Raw genomic sequence first — 17,578 nt, forward strand, 5'->3', positions numbered from 1 at the left:
ACCAAGTTCGCCCATTTCGTGCCCCTGCGCCACCCGTTCCACGCACCACAAGTGGCGAGGGCTTTCTAGGACAATGTGGTGAAGCTCCACGGCATCCCCGCGTCGATCGTCTCCGACTGCGACAAGGTGTTCACCAGCAAGCTGTGGAAGCAACTGTTCGCCAGAGCGGGCACCAAATTGCTCTACTCCACCGCGTACCACTCGCAGACGGACGGCCAGAGCGAGCGCGTGAACCAGTGCATGGAGATGTATCTCCGGTGTGCGGTGCACGACGCGCCGCGCTAGTGGCGTCCCTGGCTGCCCATGGCCGAGTTCTGGTACAACTCTACGTTTCATGCCTCGCTCAACTGCACCCCCTTCAAGGCGCTCTATGGGAGGGAGGCCAATCTGGGAGCAATGCCGGCCTGGCCAGCGGACGAGCACGCCGGCGCAGACATGGACTGGGCAACGCACACGGAGCACATCTGCGCCCAGCTGGAGCGCGCTCAGCGCCGGTTCAAGAAGCAGGTAGATCGCAACCGCACAGAGCGCCAGTTTCAGGTGGGCGAGCAAGTGCTACTGAAGCTGCAGCCCTACGCGCAGCGTTCGGTCGTCAACCGGCCCTGCGCCAAGCTCGCCTTCAAGTTCTTCGGCCCGTACACCGTCCTCGAGAAGATCGGCCTCATGGCGTACAAGCTCGCCCTGCCGCCCGCGAGTCAGGTGCATCCGGTCTTCCACGTATCCCAGCTCAAGCCATTCACGCCGGACTACACACCGGTGTATGCAGAGCTGCCACGCGTGCTGGACCTCTCTGTGTCATCGGCGGCACCAACACAGCTGCTGGAACGGCGCATGATGAAGCGCGGGAATGCTGCCATCGTGCAAGTCAAGGTGCAGTGGGGCGAGGGCTCGTCGGCCGCCACCACATGGGAAGATTACGAGGTTCTCCGGCAGTGTTTCCCTGCAGCAGCCATTTGGGAGGACTCGGGGCCAAGCTCCCAGGAAGAAGCTCAGTCTTAAGGGGGAGAGAATGTCACACCTAGCCACTTGGCATGTGTGACTTGGCAACCCTGCGGGTGGGACCCTCCCCGGCGAGTGCGTGTGTGAGTCGCGTGAGTTATATAGCTGGCCGCCTGTGGCTGTGTGGCGCATGTGATGTGACCAGTTCAAACTCTCACCTAATCCTTCCTCTGGAAGTAAAGTTCTTCTTCCTCCCAAAGTCTCTCTCACGCTACTCTCATCCCCTCTCGATCCCCTTCTCCCCTCGTTCATTACACCGATCTCTGAAGTTTTAAGCGTCGCCGCATCAAGAACCGGTGATTCCTTGAGCCCTTGACTATGAGTTTCGATTTCTGCCCGCTTTTTAGTTATGCTAAAATCTTGTAGTTAATTTAATTTTTTCATTTATTAGGCATCTAGTACTGCAAGATTCAAGTCATCTTTATTTACAAAACATGAACTTGGTTACCAAAAATGTGTGAAGAAACAAAAAAGATAAAGGATTTAACTCAAAAGGAGATATGAATAAGTTTGCTATAAAAAACACAAGTGTCCTCCTGTAACCGGTCACTTGATCAAGATTACGCAGGTGGTAATAATGTTAACATTGATCCTAGACCTAGAGATGGCCAGATGATAAGGCCTATTTTATAGTTTCGCACAGGGCCTCCGATTTTGCCGGCTCGGCCTTGCGGCGCCCGACCACCTCTACCTCCCACCCATGCCGCCACCATGGGCGAAATCCCCTGTCCCCGTTCGCCTGAAAAAAAGTCAGAGGTTGGAGGGCACAAGCTGACCTTCCCTGTCGTAAATATAGCAGATCGCCGCGTAGTTGTCCTGCCACCGCATCATGTCGCTGGCCCCCCATCCCTTCTCCCGTTCATCACACGCGCGAGGCGGTTCGATTCTGGTGCTTCGTTACCTGTACACCCCTCCTCGCCACCTGCCGCCGTCGTTGGACTGCCACCGGCCACGCTTGCCGGGGAACCCTCGGACCTGACCGTTGAGGCATGACAAGTGGCAGCCGCGCAGCGGGCACCTCGATGGCGAGGCGGCGGCGAATCCGGGCCGAAGTACACGGAGCGGCAGCGAATTGGGGTTGAGGCGTGCGGGGTGGTGGCGCCTGGGAAGCGGATGAACTGCGCCGTCGCGAGGTGCAACGCGATGGGCGGCGAAGCCACCGGAGCTAGTGCTTGACGGCAGAGGAAGGTACGGCTGCGGCGGGTGGCGCGGCAAGAGAGCTAGGGTTGTGAGGCACAGGGAGGTACGGCGACGTTGTTTGGCCGAGGGGATTATGGTCGTTGAGGTAGATCGCTAGGGTAGGAGTAGGATGGGACGACCTGCGTGGGGCTGCGGGGATCGGGGACGCTGATTGGTAGGAGATCGGCAGACCACCGCGGGTCTGCTCGGGCAAAACATTTGACCTGTCCCGTTGATCTGGTTGGCAGATCGCTCATGCAATTATGGACAGTAGGATATGTTTAAGTGGATTAGATCGTAGGGTGGTGATTGTTTGGTGTACACTAATCTGGGTGGCCCTAAAATAATTTAAGTTTGCTCTTTTAATAGTAGTAGAGATGAAGTTTGAGCTAGAGGGAGAGAGTGCTCACAGTTCTGTCGTATTGATTATGGCAACTGTTACAGAGGTACAAATAGCCGAGGCCACCCAACGTCTCCCATGATACACGGCACGCAGGCCCAACGTGGAGAGTGGTTGTGATCCTTAAAGCTAGGAAGTAGTTACAACAATATACATAAGTCTACGTACATGCAATTTAACACCCCTCCCCCCCCCCCCCCCCCCCCCCCCCCCCCCCCCCCCGCGCAGTCACCGCCGAGGTGGATGTTCAGACTGGACCTAAACTCGGTGAAGACTGCGCTCGGTAGCCCCTTGGTGAAGATGTCGGCATACTGGGATCCGGATGGAACATGCAGAACTCGTGCTTTGCCCAAGGAGACACGATCACGCACAAAGTGAAGGTCAATTTCGACGTGCTTTGTGCATTGATGCTGGACGGGGTTCGTCGACAGATATGTGGCGCTGATGTTGTCACAATACACAATCGCGGCGCGAGTGGGAGGGCACCGGAGCTCCTGGAGAAGCTGGCGTAGCCAGGCAGTTTCAGCGACACAGTTGGCGACAACCCGTATTCAGCTTCAGCGCTGGATCGGGACACCGTGTGCTGCCGTTTACCAGAAGACAAGGTTTGCACCGAGGAAGACACAAAAGCCAGAGGTAGATTTGCGGGTATCCGGACAGCCGGCCCAGTCGACGTTAGAATAAGCAATGAGGTCATGAGATGGCGACTTATAGAATTGCATACCATAGTGCTAAGTGCCCTTAAGATATCGCAAGATGCGCTTAACCAGTTGGTATTGGGTGGTGAGGGGAGCGTGCATGAAGAGGCACGCATGTTGCACATCGTAGGATATATCTGGGCGGGTGATGGTTAAGTACTGGAGGGCTCCAGCTAGGCTGCGGTACAAGGTAGGGTTGGAAAGAAGGTCGCCATCGTGGAGGGATAGTTTGGCTTTGGTGTCTACGGGTGTGGAGATGAGATTGCAATTGAGCATGTTGGCACGTTCTAATATCTCAAGCACATATTGTTGTTGGGAAAGAAAGAGGCCAGAGTGGTTGTGTGTGACATTGACTCCAAGAAAATGGTGAATATCACCTAAGTCCAACATGGCAAACTCCGTCTTAAGGGAAGTGATAATGTAGTGAAGGGTGGTAGTGGTGTTGGCAGTGAGTATGATATCATCTACATAAAGGAGAAGATATGCAACGGAGGAGCCATGGCGGTAGATAAAGAGGGAGGAGTCACACTTAGAAGCCATGAAGCCCAAGGACAAGAGGAAGGCCTGAAAGCGCAAAAACCAAGTCCGGGGGGCCTGTTTTTAACCCATAGAGAGATTTCTTGAGAAGACAGACGTGGTTGGGGAAGGAAGAGTCGACAAAGCCCGCCGGTTGTTGACAATAGACTGTCTCACCAAGATCGCCATGGAGGAACGCGTTCTTGACGTCGAGTTGATGAATGGGCCAAGAATGCGCGGTGGCAATGCTGAGAACAACCCGAACGGTGGCCGATTTGACAACCGGGCTGAAGGTCTCAGTATAATCGACGCCTTCCTGTTGAGTGAAGCCACGGAGGACCCAACGTGCCTTATACCGTGCCAGCGTACCGTCGGAGTGAAATTTGTGACGGAAAATCCACTTCCCGGTGACCACATTAACACATGCAGGACGAGGAACCAAACTCCAAGTATCGTTCGTTAGCAAAGCATTAAATTCGTCAAGCATTGCGTCATGCCAATGGTGATCTTTGAGAGCAGCTTTGTAAGAGGAGGGAAGAGGAGAAATGGCAGGAGTGGCCGCGAGGGAAAATAAGCGGCGTGGTTGAGCAAAGCCCCGCTTGGCTCAGGTTGTCATTTTATGTGAATTTATAGGTAGAGCAACAGGGACTACAGGGTGACGTGGAGGGCTAGGAGTGGCTGGCACGGAGGGCGAGGAGGATGTGGTGGGTGGCTGGGCGGGCTGGGCGGCAGATCTGAGGTGAGCAGGTGCGGGCGATCTGAGGGGAGCAGGCGCGGGTGACCCGAGGGGAGCAGGATCAGGTGGGTCAGGCGAATCTGACGAGGGTGAACCCGGGGAGGGCGTGTGGCATACGGGAGGTGGGTGGGCCGACCCGGTCGGCTCGGTGGGGAGACGGGCAGATGCGTGGGAAGAGGCGGGTGGTGGAGCAGAGTGTGAGGCGGATCGCGTGGGGTCACTAGCGTCCGAGGTTGGTGGGTGGGCGGCGATCCCGGAGGGGATTGTGCGCAGGTGAGTGGGAGGGGCGGGATCTGGTGCGGGAGCTGCGCCTGTGACCGGGGGTGTGTACGGAAAAACTGTCTCGTAACGTGGCGAGAAACTATAACGCGACGGGAGTGTAGATCGAAGCAGCGGTACCCTTTGTGCTCTAATGGGTAGCTAAGGAAAACACAACGCGTAGAGTGAGGTGCCAACTTGTGCGGGCTGGTGGCATAGAGATTGGGGAAGCACAAACAGCCAAACACACGGAGGTGGTCATAACGAGGATGTACGCCGGTGAGGAGGAAAAATGGGGTGTATGGGGTGGTCTTGACGGAGGGGCATCGATTGAGCAAGTGTGTGGCAGTGTGGAGGGCCTCGACCCAAAAAGGAGGTGGTAAGCTGGCGTGAATGAGAAGGGTGCGTATGACGTTGTTGGTTGTGCAAAGCATGCGCTCAGCCTTGCCGTTTTGCGGAGAAATGTGAGGGCAAGAGAGACGATATACGATACCGTTGGTCGAGAAAAAGTCGCGAAGAGAAGTGTTGAAGAACTCCTCGCCATTGTCACACTGCATACATTTGATGAGAGTGTGAAATTGGGTGAGGATATAGGTGAAGAAACGTTGTAAGGTAGAAGAGGTGTCGGACTTGTGGCGCAAGGGGAAGGACCATGAGTAATGGGAGTAATCGTCGAGAAGTATGAGATAGTATTTATAACCAGAGAAACTTACAACTGGGGAGGTCCACAAATCACAATGAATAAGTTGAAAAGGTGCACTAGTACAATTTTGGGAAGATGAAAAAGATAAATGGGGCTGCCGGCCTAATTGACATGCCGTACAAGGAGAGTGGGCAATGTTTTTACAATCTGGAAGAAAATCCTTGGAGATAGAGGCAAGGGAAGCTTTGCCCGGATGGCCGAGGCGCTGGTGCCACAAGTCACCTGGAGTGGTGAAGAAAGCAGCGCCATCGACAGACTTATTTCCATAGAACGGGTAGAGGGGACCAGCGCTACTGGACGTCAGAAGAGGAGTCTGGGTTGGAAGTGCCTTCACAGAGAAACCAGAAAGATTAAATTCAACGGAAACATTATTGTCAGTAGATAATTTGCGAACAGAGATGAGATCTTTGACAATCTGAGGACAGACAAGAACGTCGTTGAGGGAAAGACTAGAGGGAGGAAGGGTGGTAAAACCAAGCTTCAAAATATCGGATATCGGGTTCGTATCGGTTTGGCTCTAACATATCGGATGTCGGATATCGGATGATATGTAGATATATCGGAGAAACCAAGTCTAGTTTTTTTCATCATTCTTGTAAAATATTTACTTTTAGTAAAATAAAATGTATGATCTCAATGCTTTAACATAACACTTTTAGATTCCTAGTTTATTAACTTGTTGATAAAGAAACTATTAAGGAAGGATTCACAAAGTCCTTACTCTTTGATTCAAAACAATACAATATATATGCATTTGTAAAAAACATTGTGCATGACTTGATAATATATAATGAAGTTGTAAAAATATATAATGAAGTTGTAAAAATATATAATGAAGTTGTAAATGCATAATGTTATTTTACCGCTTTCTATTGAAAATTTGTTGTCGTCTACATATCGTTCGATATCGGTGGACATATCGGGCTAGATATCGGCTATATCGGTTGATATTTCGGTCCATATCGGATGATATGTTGGAAAATGATATTTACCAAATGATATGTTATACTTATATTGGTAGAGCCCCAAAAGTGATATATCGGCCTATATATAAGTCGTATCGGCCTAGATTTAAAAGCTTGGGTAGAACCCATGCCAATGATAGGGAGACGATCACCACTACCGACGATAATGCTAGAAGAATTATGCTTTGGAAACGAACGAAACGTAGAGAGGTTACCAGGGTTGCCGGTGACGTGTGTGGCCGCGCCAGAGTCGAGGATCCAGTCAGCTCCGTGATGAGGAAGGCCCTGCTGGCTGTAGGCGTGCTAGAACAGGGCGGCGTGATCCCACGAAGGCGGGTCGGCCTGGGACGGTGGTGCAGACAGGGGCGACGACCCAGACAGCATCAGCGGATACGCCTGAGAGTGGACACCAGGACGAGGTCCGAGCACACCAGCAGCATTGGGAGGAACCCACCCGGAGCGAGGGGCGGGGAGGGCCATGCCGTACGGAGCGAAGTACCCTGTCCAAGGGGACGGCTGAGGCGGGGCGGACCCGCAACCACCCGAGTCAGATCGGCCGCGCCCACGACCACCACTGCGGCCGCGGCCACGCCCGCGGTCACCGCCACCAGAGCCGTGACCATTGTTGCCGCCAGAGCCGCGACCCGACCGGGGGGGGGGGGGGGGATCGTGGCGGTCGGCGCGATCGCCGCGGTCGTTGTTGGAGTTGAGACCGCCGGAGATGGTGAGAGCGGCAAAGCCGGCCTCCGCCGCCCGAAGGTTGATGTTGTACTCGGCGAGATCCAGGCGGGAGCGAGCGACGTGGAACGGCGGCAGGGGCACCGTATCGCCGAGGATGGTGTCGAAGCGGGCATCCAGGCCATGAAGGAGCTGCATGGTGCGGTCGTGATCCTCGACCGCGTGACCAATGTCCGCGAGGCCATCCGCGAGGGCCTTGAGACGACGAGCATAGTCAGAGACGGAGAGATCTCCTTGCTTTAGGTTCCGGAACTGGCGTGTCAGGTGGAGGTACTGGGCGCCTTCGTTCGCCAGGAAGTAGTCCCGGATACGGCGCCACGCGGTGAAGACGTTGACGGTGCCGCCCATGACGAGCTCGAGGATGGAGTCGGCCAGGGTGAAGTAGAGCCAGAGGGTGAGGCGATGATCGACCGCGAGCCAGGCCGCATCGGGGTTGGGAGGAGGCGGGCGATCCACGTGATCTTGCACGCGATACTGCATGAGAACGCAGTAGAAGAAGGTACGCCACTTGATGTAGTTGTTCTTGGCCGGATCGAGTTTGAATTTTATGTGGTTGGAGATATGATCATTGTGGAAGGAGATGAGGAGTGAGTCGCCCGGTGGTACTATAGGAGGTGCGGGTGCAGACAGGACTGGGGCGAGGTCAGAGGAGAGGGCAGCAGTGGTGCTATGGGAAAGGGAAGGAGAGGTCCTGGGGGAGGACGAGGGGATGGCCGGAGATGGTGGCTCGCCGAAGATGTCCTCGAAGGCCATGGCGACTGATACCAAGCTAGAGGGAGAGAGTGTTCACAGTTCTGTCGTATTGATTATGGCAACTGTTACAGAGGTACAAATAGCCGAGGCCACCCAACGTCTCCCATGATATACGGCACGCGGGCCCAACGTGGAGAGCTAGGAAGTAGTTCAACAATATACAGAAGTCTACGTACATGCAATGACCGAGTTTAACAGTTTGTTGCAAAAAATTCTCCACCTTTGGAACTTATACGTATGAAGTTTGACGTGGTCAAGATCTGCTACGTGATATTGTCGGCGGCACAACACAACTTTCTTTTTAACTTAGAACATCTCGATCCATTAACCACTGTGCCGCGCCGGATCGCCGGCGACCAAATCATGGATGAAGGTAGGTGCATCACCCAGCCAAATGGCTAAATATTCATGCGTTGCAACGGAACAACATGCAAATTATATGTGCACCGGTTATTGTATTCTGCAAAATGCATGGAGGACAACATATATTTAGTTTTCCCACATAGCTATAATCATGAAAGGTATTTTTTTTTGCGACTGTATCATGAAAGGTAATTATTTTGCCCCATCCCTTTTGGCCACCATGTGGGTTGTTTCTCTTTCGCTATCCTCATCATTTAAAAACCTCTTGTGTATACAATGAGCATGGTTTGCAGTAGCACCACAACAAATGGTCGGTCACATCTTTCTCTCCCTACTGTCCGTTGCATCAACCATGCCTTCATGTAACTTCATGCATTTTGCCCTTCATTTATAAAATTAATAATGGCATGGTAGAGGCCTTCCATTCCGTGTTCGCTAAAAAACATACAATATTTGACAAATGGAAGAGTTGTTGCCGCTGAAGCCGAAGAGGAAGACCCCATCGCTTCTGATGTGGTCGTTGCGACGACCATTGTAATTCCCGCAACGGAAATGCCCGCTGCCACAATCTTAGTCCCACCCCCGTATTAGGAGTACCTGCCGTCGATGAGGGCTCAATACATGCTCAGCGCGTCCGGGTGCAGAAGGCAGGTGTTTGCCTTCATATGCTTCCCCAAGTCCCCAATTCCGAGGCTCCCTTTGCCTCAACTCAATGTCGGCAAGCCATCAGAGGTGAGTACTCTTGTAGGTGCGCAAGGATTTGGGGGGGGGGGGGGGGGGGGGGGTAGTGGAGCAACGTTGGCCATCGATGGGACGAAGAGGTTGAGAGAATGGGAGTTTGCGCGACGATTAGAGTGGAGATGTGAGTTAAGGCCGAAGCGTCCCATCTCCTACGCTTCCCAACATGTGCAGGCACGTGCCACGTTGCGCCTACTGGAGCACGACTCTGAGGAAACGGATGATTCATATGTTCCTCCTTAGACAGAATGGGGTCTGCTTTGAGAACCGTGCAGGTCAAAATTCCGGTGCAACCTAGGAAACCCAAACGCACGCATTTTGCGTTCGCAGGACCTGTATGAGATGAATGCGAGCAAACAAACACGCCCTTAGTGGACAATGCCCATGCATGTACCAGGCCAAAGCATCACCAGCGACCAGGTAAGTGCTACAACCAACACGTGGGAAGTTGGAAGCATAACATCAACAGCTGAGACCAGTGTTGCAATGGGCCACACGGCAGAGGTGAGGATGCTGCAACCGGCATTGGCTGGTGCTGTGATCGGTGCCGCCAGGAGCTACGATGGGTCTATGGCAGTGCTGTGACGGGAGTACGTAGGGGCGCGTCGACTATGCTGCAAGTAGCTCAGATCGGCGCTGTGACTAGCAACGATGCGTGGTGGTGCTACGAGCAGGCGGGGCTGGAGCAACGGACACAACAATGTTGCTAGGTCCAGTGGCTGCGGTGATCCGAGGTCGATGCGACGAATGGCGACACCCAATGCTGTGAGTTATCGTCACCGGCATTGCGACGGAACACGCGGCGAGCGGCGACACGGACTGCCGTGGTCTCGCCGGTGGTGTGTGCTGGGAGCGTGCCATTGGGGATGCCGCAAGCGACGTGCAACGAGCTCGTCGCTGGAGTGCAAGGCGAGGGGCAGAGATGCAGCTGCGCTTCGGAGAAAGCCGCTGGAGAGGAATATGAGATATTGGACAGACACGAACGGCTCTTATCGGACGGCTACGCGCGAGTACAACCGACAGCTGCCGAGGTTACCGATCGGCTGCCCAGATCAGGCGACCGACGCGATACAACAATGCACTTTGTCACGACATTCATATTGTACCCGGAATTCTCGGAACCTGGCGTGCTAAGGCCCGTCAGCAACGAAGGCGGACACGTACTTCTTAGCGTGATGTTGCCGGCGACGTATACTCAAAACCTCCCTCCCGCGGGCCATGCAGAACCTGCTTCTCCCGAACGCGGCCGCCGCGCCCTGCTGCGCGCAGCCGAGGCGGCGGCCATCCCGCCCCTCCGTTCGCGCCTCGGCAGTGTCGTCGTCGGCGCCTCGGCGGGAGACCGACCCGAGGAAGCGGGTGGTGATCACGGGGATGGGCCTGGTGTCCGTGTTCGGGAACGACGTGGACGTATACTACGAGCGGCTCCTCGCCGGGGAGAGCGGCGTCGGCGCCATCGACCGTTTCGACGCCTCCGGATTCCCCACGCGCTTCGCCGCCCAGATCCGCGGCTTCTCCTCCGAAGGCTACGTCGACGGCAAGCTCGACCGCCGCCTTGACGACATCCACCGCTACGCCCTCGTCGCCACCAAGAAGGCCCTCGAGTGCGCAAGCCTCGCCCCCGGCACCAGCGCCATGAGGAAGGTCGACAAAGAACGGGCCGGCGTGGTCGTCGGCTCCGGCATGGGCGGCATCACGGCGCTCTCCGACGGCATCGCGAGCCTCGTGACCAAGGGGTGCGGGAAGATATCTCCACTGTGCATCCCGCACGCCATAACCAACATCAGCTCTGCCTTGGTCACCATGGGCGCTGCCGACGGCTTCCGAGGCCCGAACTACTCGATCTCCACCGCGTGTGCCACCTCCAACCACTGCTTCAACAGCGCCGCCGACCAGATCCGACTGGGCCGAGCCGACGTCATGATCGCCGGTGGCACCGAAGCTGGCATCATCCCGATCGCCCTCGGCGCGTTCTTCGCGTGCAGGGCGCTGTCGCAGAGGAACGTCGACCCCGGCACGGCGTCGAGGCCGTGGGACAAGGACCGCGACGGCTTTGTCCTTGGTGAAGGAGCCGGAGTACTGGTATGTTTGATATTTACTTACCGAAAATGCTATCCTTACATAAAAACTCCTACAAAATCCGTACGTACTACTAGTACGTATTCAAGTTGGCAACTGTTCCCTTGAGTTTAGCTAACCGTTGTCCATTTGAATTATAGTACGTAAACATTGTGTAAAACCGTTACATCCAAATAGCATCGTACTTACTGTAATCAGTATGCACATATTTTTGGCAGAGTACTCACGTCACGCCCAACCCCGCTTGAAGACATGTTAGCCTTCAAAGTCTGAACATGCATTTTATCGGGAGGGCCGTTTTGGTTTTGGGGGGCGTATGCCTCCAGATGAACAGTAAATTCAAAATAAATACATAGTAAATAACATTCAAAAATTCTATTTTTGTGTGTGGATGTTCATGTTAGTTCCAATAAGCATGCTTGATAGTTTTCATGCAAAACGGGATAGCAGTGCTTCATCGGTGAAAAAACTAAACTAAAAGTAGCATTTGGCGTTTGATCTTTTTTTTTTGCACAACTCAAATGCTTAAGCTTTTTGACTAAAAATTTGCAGCTAGTATTTGGGTGTGACAATAAACTCATATATTTTTAAATTTTTATTGACATTTGCAAAAACAGATTTTTTTTTACGGGCAGGAGCATATGCTCCCAAGAGCCGAATTGGATTTCTGCATTTTATCAATCTATACATGCACTTCACTTAGACAAGAGAAAAGTCCAGTTTGAACTACCAACTATATATTGTGTTTTGTCCTGCTTCAACACTAAATTATGTAACTATGCGAAAAAAGAATCTTGAATTTCTTAACAGTTTAATATGAAGCATAGACTAGTTTTTATTAGTGGTTTTGTGCTGCGATGATCCATGAAAACTCCAAAACATATGACTATACTATTGTCATATGCACAAATGAGAAGAGATATTCATTTCTCTTTTAGGCTTCTTTATATAGAACATGAACGATCATATGGGTATATATGGGTTGATGATTACTGCTTAATGGTCACACTCATAAATTATTTTTAGAACACTAGAATGTGAAACCAACACCAAACCTCCACGTGGCTATTTTGTAGGACGGCATTGTATATTAGAAGTTTCAAAAATCAACAAAAAATGTGACCATTTATGTTCCATAGAGAAAAAAGACAATCAATATACTCATCTGTCTTATTTTTGGTGACATGAACAATCAACATTTTTATGAGCATTTGCACATTATAAATTCCTAGCATTTGCTACATCTATGAGTGGTGCCACAATTTTTGGAAACACGGAAGTACAAAAAACTATAGGTATCTGGCCTAGGTTCAAGTTCCATATCTTTAAATAGTCAAGGTTCAATATGGACGGCTTTATGTTCCGGGTCCAAATTGGACTTACACCATTGTTCTGGGTGGATCGCAAAGGGCGGGGTTCCGGAGGCCTGCCGTGAGTTGTGCGCGAGGAGGCAGATATGATCTAATCAGATTTGAGTGACATAGGTCTGATCTCGGCTCGGCTCGTTCACCAAGCATGGCGCGCGGGCGGCAGAGGAGGAGCGTGCGGGAACCACTCTTCTTGTAGTGCCCCAATAGCATTTGGAAGAGAATCCATTTTAATGAGGTCCAGAACTTCCTCCACTTCGATGGTGGTATTAAACTTCCCACTACCTAGTCATGACATCCACATGGGCCTTTAGAGATTTTTCTGAAGTTGTTTTACGGCCTAAAGCCCATCTATATTTCAACACTTGGGTGTCACAAAAAAATCATCATGTTCTTTTCTCTTCTACTGTCTCTCCATGTGCGTCCATGAAGGAGTGAATGGTGTGAGTGAGTAACCGGTTGTATTGGTGGTAAAAGATATTTAGATGTCGAAAACAACCAGGCTTTGCATCTAAGCTTTGTATGTCGTATCCTTGATTGAGTGCCCATATGAATTTATGTGAATTGCAAACAAAGTTAAAATATTTCCTTGTCTGCTATATGTTGATGAACTCAGTAGTATAAATGTTCTCTATGTTATTTTTGCTCCCGTTATAAATAAAATTAAAACTAATAATTAACATTTATTCCCTCAAACATGAAAAGTATCCCCTCCTATCCATATTAATTATCGTCGAAACAGATGTATCTAGATATATTTTGGTGCTACATACATCCATTTGAGGGACAACTAATATGGATCGAATGGAGTACTAAAATATCTTGAAGCGGAAACTAGAAAAACTAGCCCGTGCTATTTTTTATGTCAAATCAATTAACAAATCGAATGTTGCTACCATTCATGTGGGATTGACTTCTCAGTCCTCAATTTTGAAATTTAAGAGTTACTCTTATGTTTTATACTCATCGGCATATGGTCACAATAAGTTTCTTGTTTTTTATTTTAGTGCTCCGTTCAAAGGACTACTCTTGCATTTTAATTATTTTTTGTTTATTATCTGTTTGCCACATGCATTTTTTTGTTAAATCCTTTGATTTTTTTCATGTTTTTCCTATTCATGTAAAGGGTTCAAAATCTTTTTTCTCGAGAACACACACACACACACACACACACACACACACACACACACACACACACACACACACACACACACACGTGAGTGTGTACACTATATAGCATGCATAGCAGCAGTCATATTATACACTTTGTGAGGATCAAGACTATCAAGAAAACCACATTCTCATGCTAATAACTAATTCTTTATTAACCTTTTCAAAATTTGGCAGACATCACACGCTTCTTAGTAGCTATTATCCCTTCTTATGCCATTCTCTCATAGCTATATCTAGGATCATGCTTCGTAGCCATTGGATTCTAGACATATGTCAAAATCATATCCTTGTTTATAGTATATTTTCTAAGTAGAGCGTTCTCGATAAATATTATCTTTGAATATTCTACCATTTACAATTGCACATATCTAAAATATGTATTCTAATAAATTTATGGAAAATATCATTCTCTTTTAGTTTGCTCAATGTTTCTAGAAGCTTCTGACACTTCCATGAAGAATTACTTGCATGACTACCATGGGAAATAGTAAGTTACTAGCTCATCAGATCACACAAATCTTTAGAAAGTTCTCACATATGCATTGCATAGTCTCAACATCTGTAGTTTGCACCCCCACAAAAAAATTCTATAGTTGGCATAATTTCAGGATAAATTTGATGTAATCCACTCATCGTCGTATGCACACTAAGATGCAACAATTACATATATTGTGTTTAATGAAAGATAATGATGGAAGTAGTAACCTATTCCCATCTAGCTAGCTTACATGAAAGATGATAATTTCAGTTGCTCTTATTACCGGCAAGTTCTTGCTATTTCTCACATGAAAAACTCTATACTTCATTAGTCAAATCTATTCATTACATTCGTTCGGTCCACACTACCGAAATTTGACACTACTATTGGTACACCGACATAGAAAAAACCAATACCTAAACCAGGTTAAGCTCAAAGTTCAACGGTTTTAAATAGTTGATGCTTTAATAATAGTCATGATTTACATAGTCTAGGGTTCAAATAAGATTTGGCACCAATTTCAAGTTTAATATAAAATTTTCCCATTAGACAACAACGGTTTCGTCTAGTTCACTGAAAAAAATGACGCTTATGGTCAAAATTTCTAAAATTTACTCGAAACATGTCTACAACATTATTATTTTCGTGAACTAGAGAGAGTATTCTAGTTGCATGCAAGAATATTTTGGAATGTTGTTGTTGGGTTTGCTCACCTTCGTAAGGCAACAACACATGCTTGTCTCGGACTTACCACAAGCATAAAAACGGGAACATAAGTGAAAACATTACCAGGAGACTAGCCCATAGACGATCGATTTTATTTGGCGTTGTACATCATTAAACCGTTATTTATTTTGCAGGTCATGGAAAGCCTTGAGCATGCAATGAGACGCGGCGCTCCGATTCTCGCCGAGTACTTGGGAGGCGCCGTAAACAGTGATGCTCACCACATGACTGATCCAAGACCAGATGGCCTTGGTGTTTCATCGTGCATAAGAAGGAGCCTTGAAAATGCAGGTGTGGCGCTGGAGGAGGTGACCACCAAATATTTTTACCTCCTACTAGTTACAAAATAAACCGGGTTGATTAATCTAGTCACTGTGTTTTTATTCCTGAACTGGCCAGAGAGTTTTGGCGCATGTATAATTATTATTTTCATTTGCGTTGTAGGTCAATTACATAAACGCCCACGCAACCTCGACCCTTGCTGGAGACCTGGCAGAAGTGAAAGCTTTGAAGCAAGTCTTCAAGGACCCATCCCAGATTAAGCTGAATGCAACGAAGGTTAATTGCTCTTCCATTCAGATTTGTGTCATTCTAAGCACACATTTTACGTACCTTTGCAACTTCACTGGAGAGATACTCTAGTGAGATGGCTTTTCTAGGGTCTTGATGCATGCAAAACCCGTGTTTCCAGTCCATGATTGGCCATAGCCTTGGCGCGGCAGGTGCCTTGGAAGCCATTGCTACCATCAAAGCGATCACCACCGGATGGCTACACCCAACTATAAACCAGTTTGTAAGTATATATGAAACTCTAACAAAGTATTACCAGTGATGATGCCCAAAGCTCAGCCATATGAAACAATTGGTTTATATACATGTAACTAAAAGTTTCTTACGGTCTATCAATCGCAGAATCCAGAACCGGCAGTTGATCGATTTGACACGGTGCCTAACGTGAAACAACAACACGAAGTAAATGTTGGTGAGCACTGCATGCAAATGCAAATGAAATAGTGAACACCCTACAAACTCCTCTCACAAATTCATATATGCCCTTTAAAATGCAGGCATCTCCAATTCATTTGGATTTGGCGGACAGAATTCAGTAGTCGTGTTTGCACCGTTTAAGCCGTGATGTTTTGTTTGCACGATCTTATGATAGAAATTCGGTCTTGGATAGAATGGTGAAGCACTTTCCTAGAAGCGACAACCAAGAAATTACTAAATGCAAGCAGTTCAGAGCGCCACAACATATAGCATCTATGGGAAACTTGCATATATTTGGCTCCATTCAAAGGAATTTGTTGCAAAAATATCCTTGACTGTTGGAACTTGTAGGGTGACCCATGTATTTGTGTGAATATTCTAAATGTATTACTGTAATTTGTGTTTACATATTTATCATATATTATTGAGATGTTGGTGAAAGTACAGTATTATGTAGACATTTAAATTATGGAAACCTGGTAGGGAAGTCCTATCATACAGAAACTGACTTCTATCGTTATCTCTGTAAATAATGCATCCCACCCTGAGAGCGGCAATTCGGAGCCTAGGCTCATCTACTTCCGTTTGTTGGGTAACGTAGCATGCAATTTCAAAAAAATTCCTACGCTCACGCAAGATCTATCTAGGAGATGCATAGCAATGAGAGGGGGAGAGTGTGTCCACGTACCCTCGTAGACCGAAAGCGGAAGCGTTAGTTTAACGCGGTTTATGTAGTCGAACGTCTTCGCGATTCAACCGACCAAGTACCGAACGTACAGCACCTCCGAGTTCAGCACACATTCAGCTCGATGACGTCCCTCGAACTCTTGATCCAGCAAAGTGTCGAGGGAGAGTTTCGTCAGCACGACGGAGTGGTGACAGTGATGGTGAAGTGATCCGTGCAGGGCTTCGCCTAAGCACTACGACAATATGAACGGAGGAGTAAACGGTGGAGGGGGCGCCGCACACGGCTAAGAACAATTGGTGTGTCTTAGAGGCGCCCCCTGCCCCCGTATATAAAGGAGGGAGAGGGGAGGAGGCTGGCCTAGGGGCACCCCAAGTGGGAGGAGTCCCACTTGGGCTCCTAGTCCAATTCGCCCCCCCTTCCTTTTATTGGAGGGGGAAAGGGGGAAGGAGAGGGAGGAGGAGCAGGAAAGGGGGGCGCCGGCCCCTCCCCTAGTCCAATTCGGACTCCCCAGGGGGGCGCCACCCCTTGTGGGCTGCCTTGCCTCCCTCATATGGCCCATATCTTTCCCCCGGGGGGTCCCGGTAACCCCCCGGTACTCCGATACGTACCCGGTACATTCCGAAACACTGCCGGTGTCCGAATACTATCATCCAATATATCAATCTTTACCTCTCGACCATTTCGAGACTCCTCGTCATGTCCGTGATCTCATCCGGGACTCTGAAAAAATCTTCGGTCACCAAAACACATAACTCATAATACAAATCATCATCGAACGTTAAGCGTGCGGACCCTACGGGTTCGAGAACTATGTAGACATGACGGAGACACATCTCCGGCCAATAACCAACAGCGGAACCTGGATGCTCATATTGGTTCCTGCATATTCTACGAAGATCTTTATTGGTCAAACCGTAATGACAACATACGTCATTCCCTTTGTCATCGGTATGTTACTTGCCCGAGATTCGATCGTCTGTATCTTCATACCTAGTTCTATCTCGTTACCGGCAAGTCTCTTTACTCTTTCCGTAATA

General features: G+C 49.5%; 2 protein-coding genes across 2 annotated transcripts; both read left to right on the forward strand.

Annotated features, from left to right (window-relative positions):
- The first annotated feature begins 303 nt into the window (after nucleotides 1-303).
- On the forward strand, nucleotides 304-999 carry LOC141040771 (uncharacterized). The gene has a single exon (XM_073506889.1). The coding sequence runs from the start codon at nucleotides 304-306 to the stop codon at nucleotides 997-999; it is 696 nt and encodes a 231-aa protein (XP_073362990.1).
- Nucleotides 1,000-10,264: 9,265 nt separating this feature from the next.
- Nucleotides 10,265-16,001, forward strand: LOC109758063 (3-oxoacyl-[acyl-carrier-protein] synthase I, chloroplastic-like). Its single transcript, XM_020316901.2, has 6 exons — nucleotides 10,265-11,125; nucleotides 15,001-15,174; nucleotides 15,311-15,424; nucleotides 15,558-15,659; nucleotides 15,779-15,848; nucleotides 15,934-16,001. Exons 1-6 carry the CDS (start codon nucleotides 10,265-10,267, stop codon nucleotides 15,999-16,001), a joined length of 1,389 nt encoding a protein of 462 aa, XP_020172490.1.
- The last annotated feature ends 1,577 nt before the right edge of the window (nucleotides 16,002-17,578 follow it).

Source organism: Aegilops tauschii, chromosome 2 (genome assembly GCF_002575655.3).
Source record: "Aegilops tauschii subsp. strangulata cultivar AL8/78 chromosome 2, Aet v6.0, whole genome shotgun sequence".
NCBI lineage: Eukaryota > Viridiplantae > Streptophyta > Magnoliopsida > Poales > Poaceae > Aegilops > Aegilops tauschii.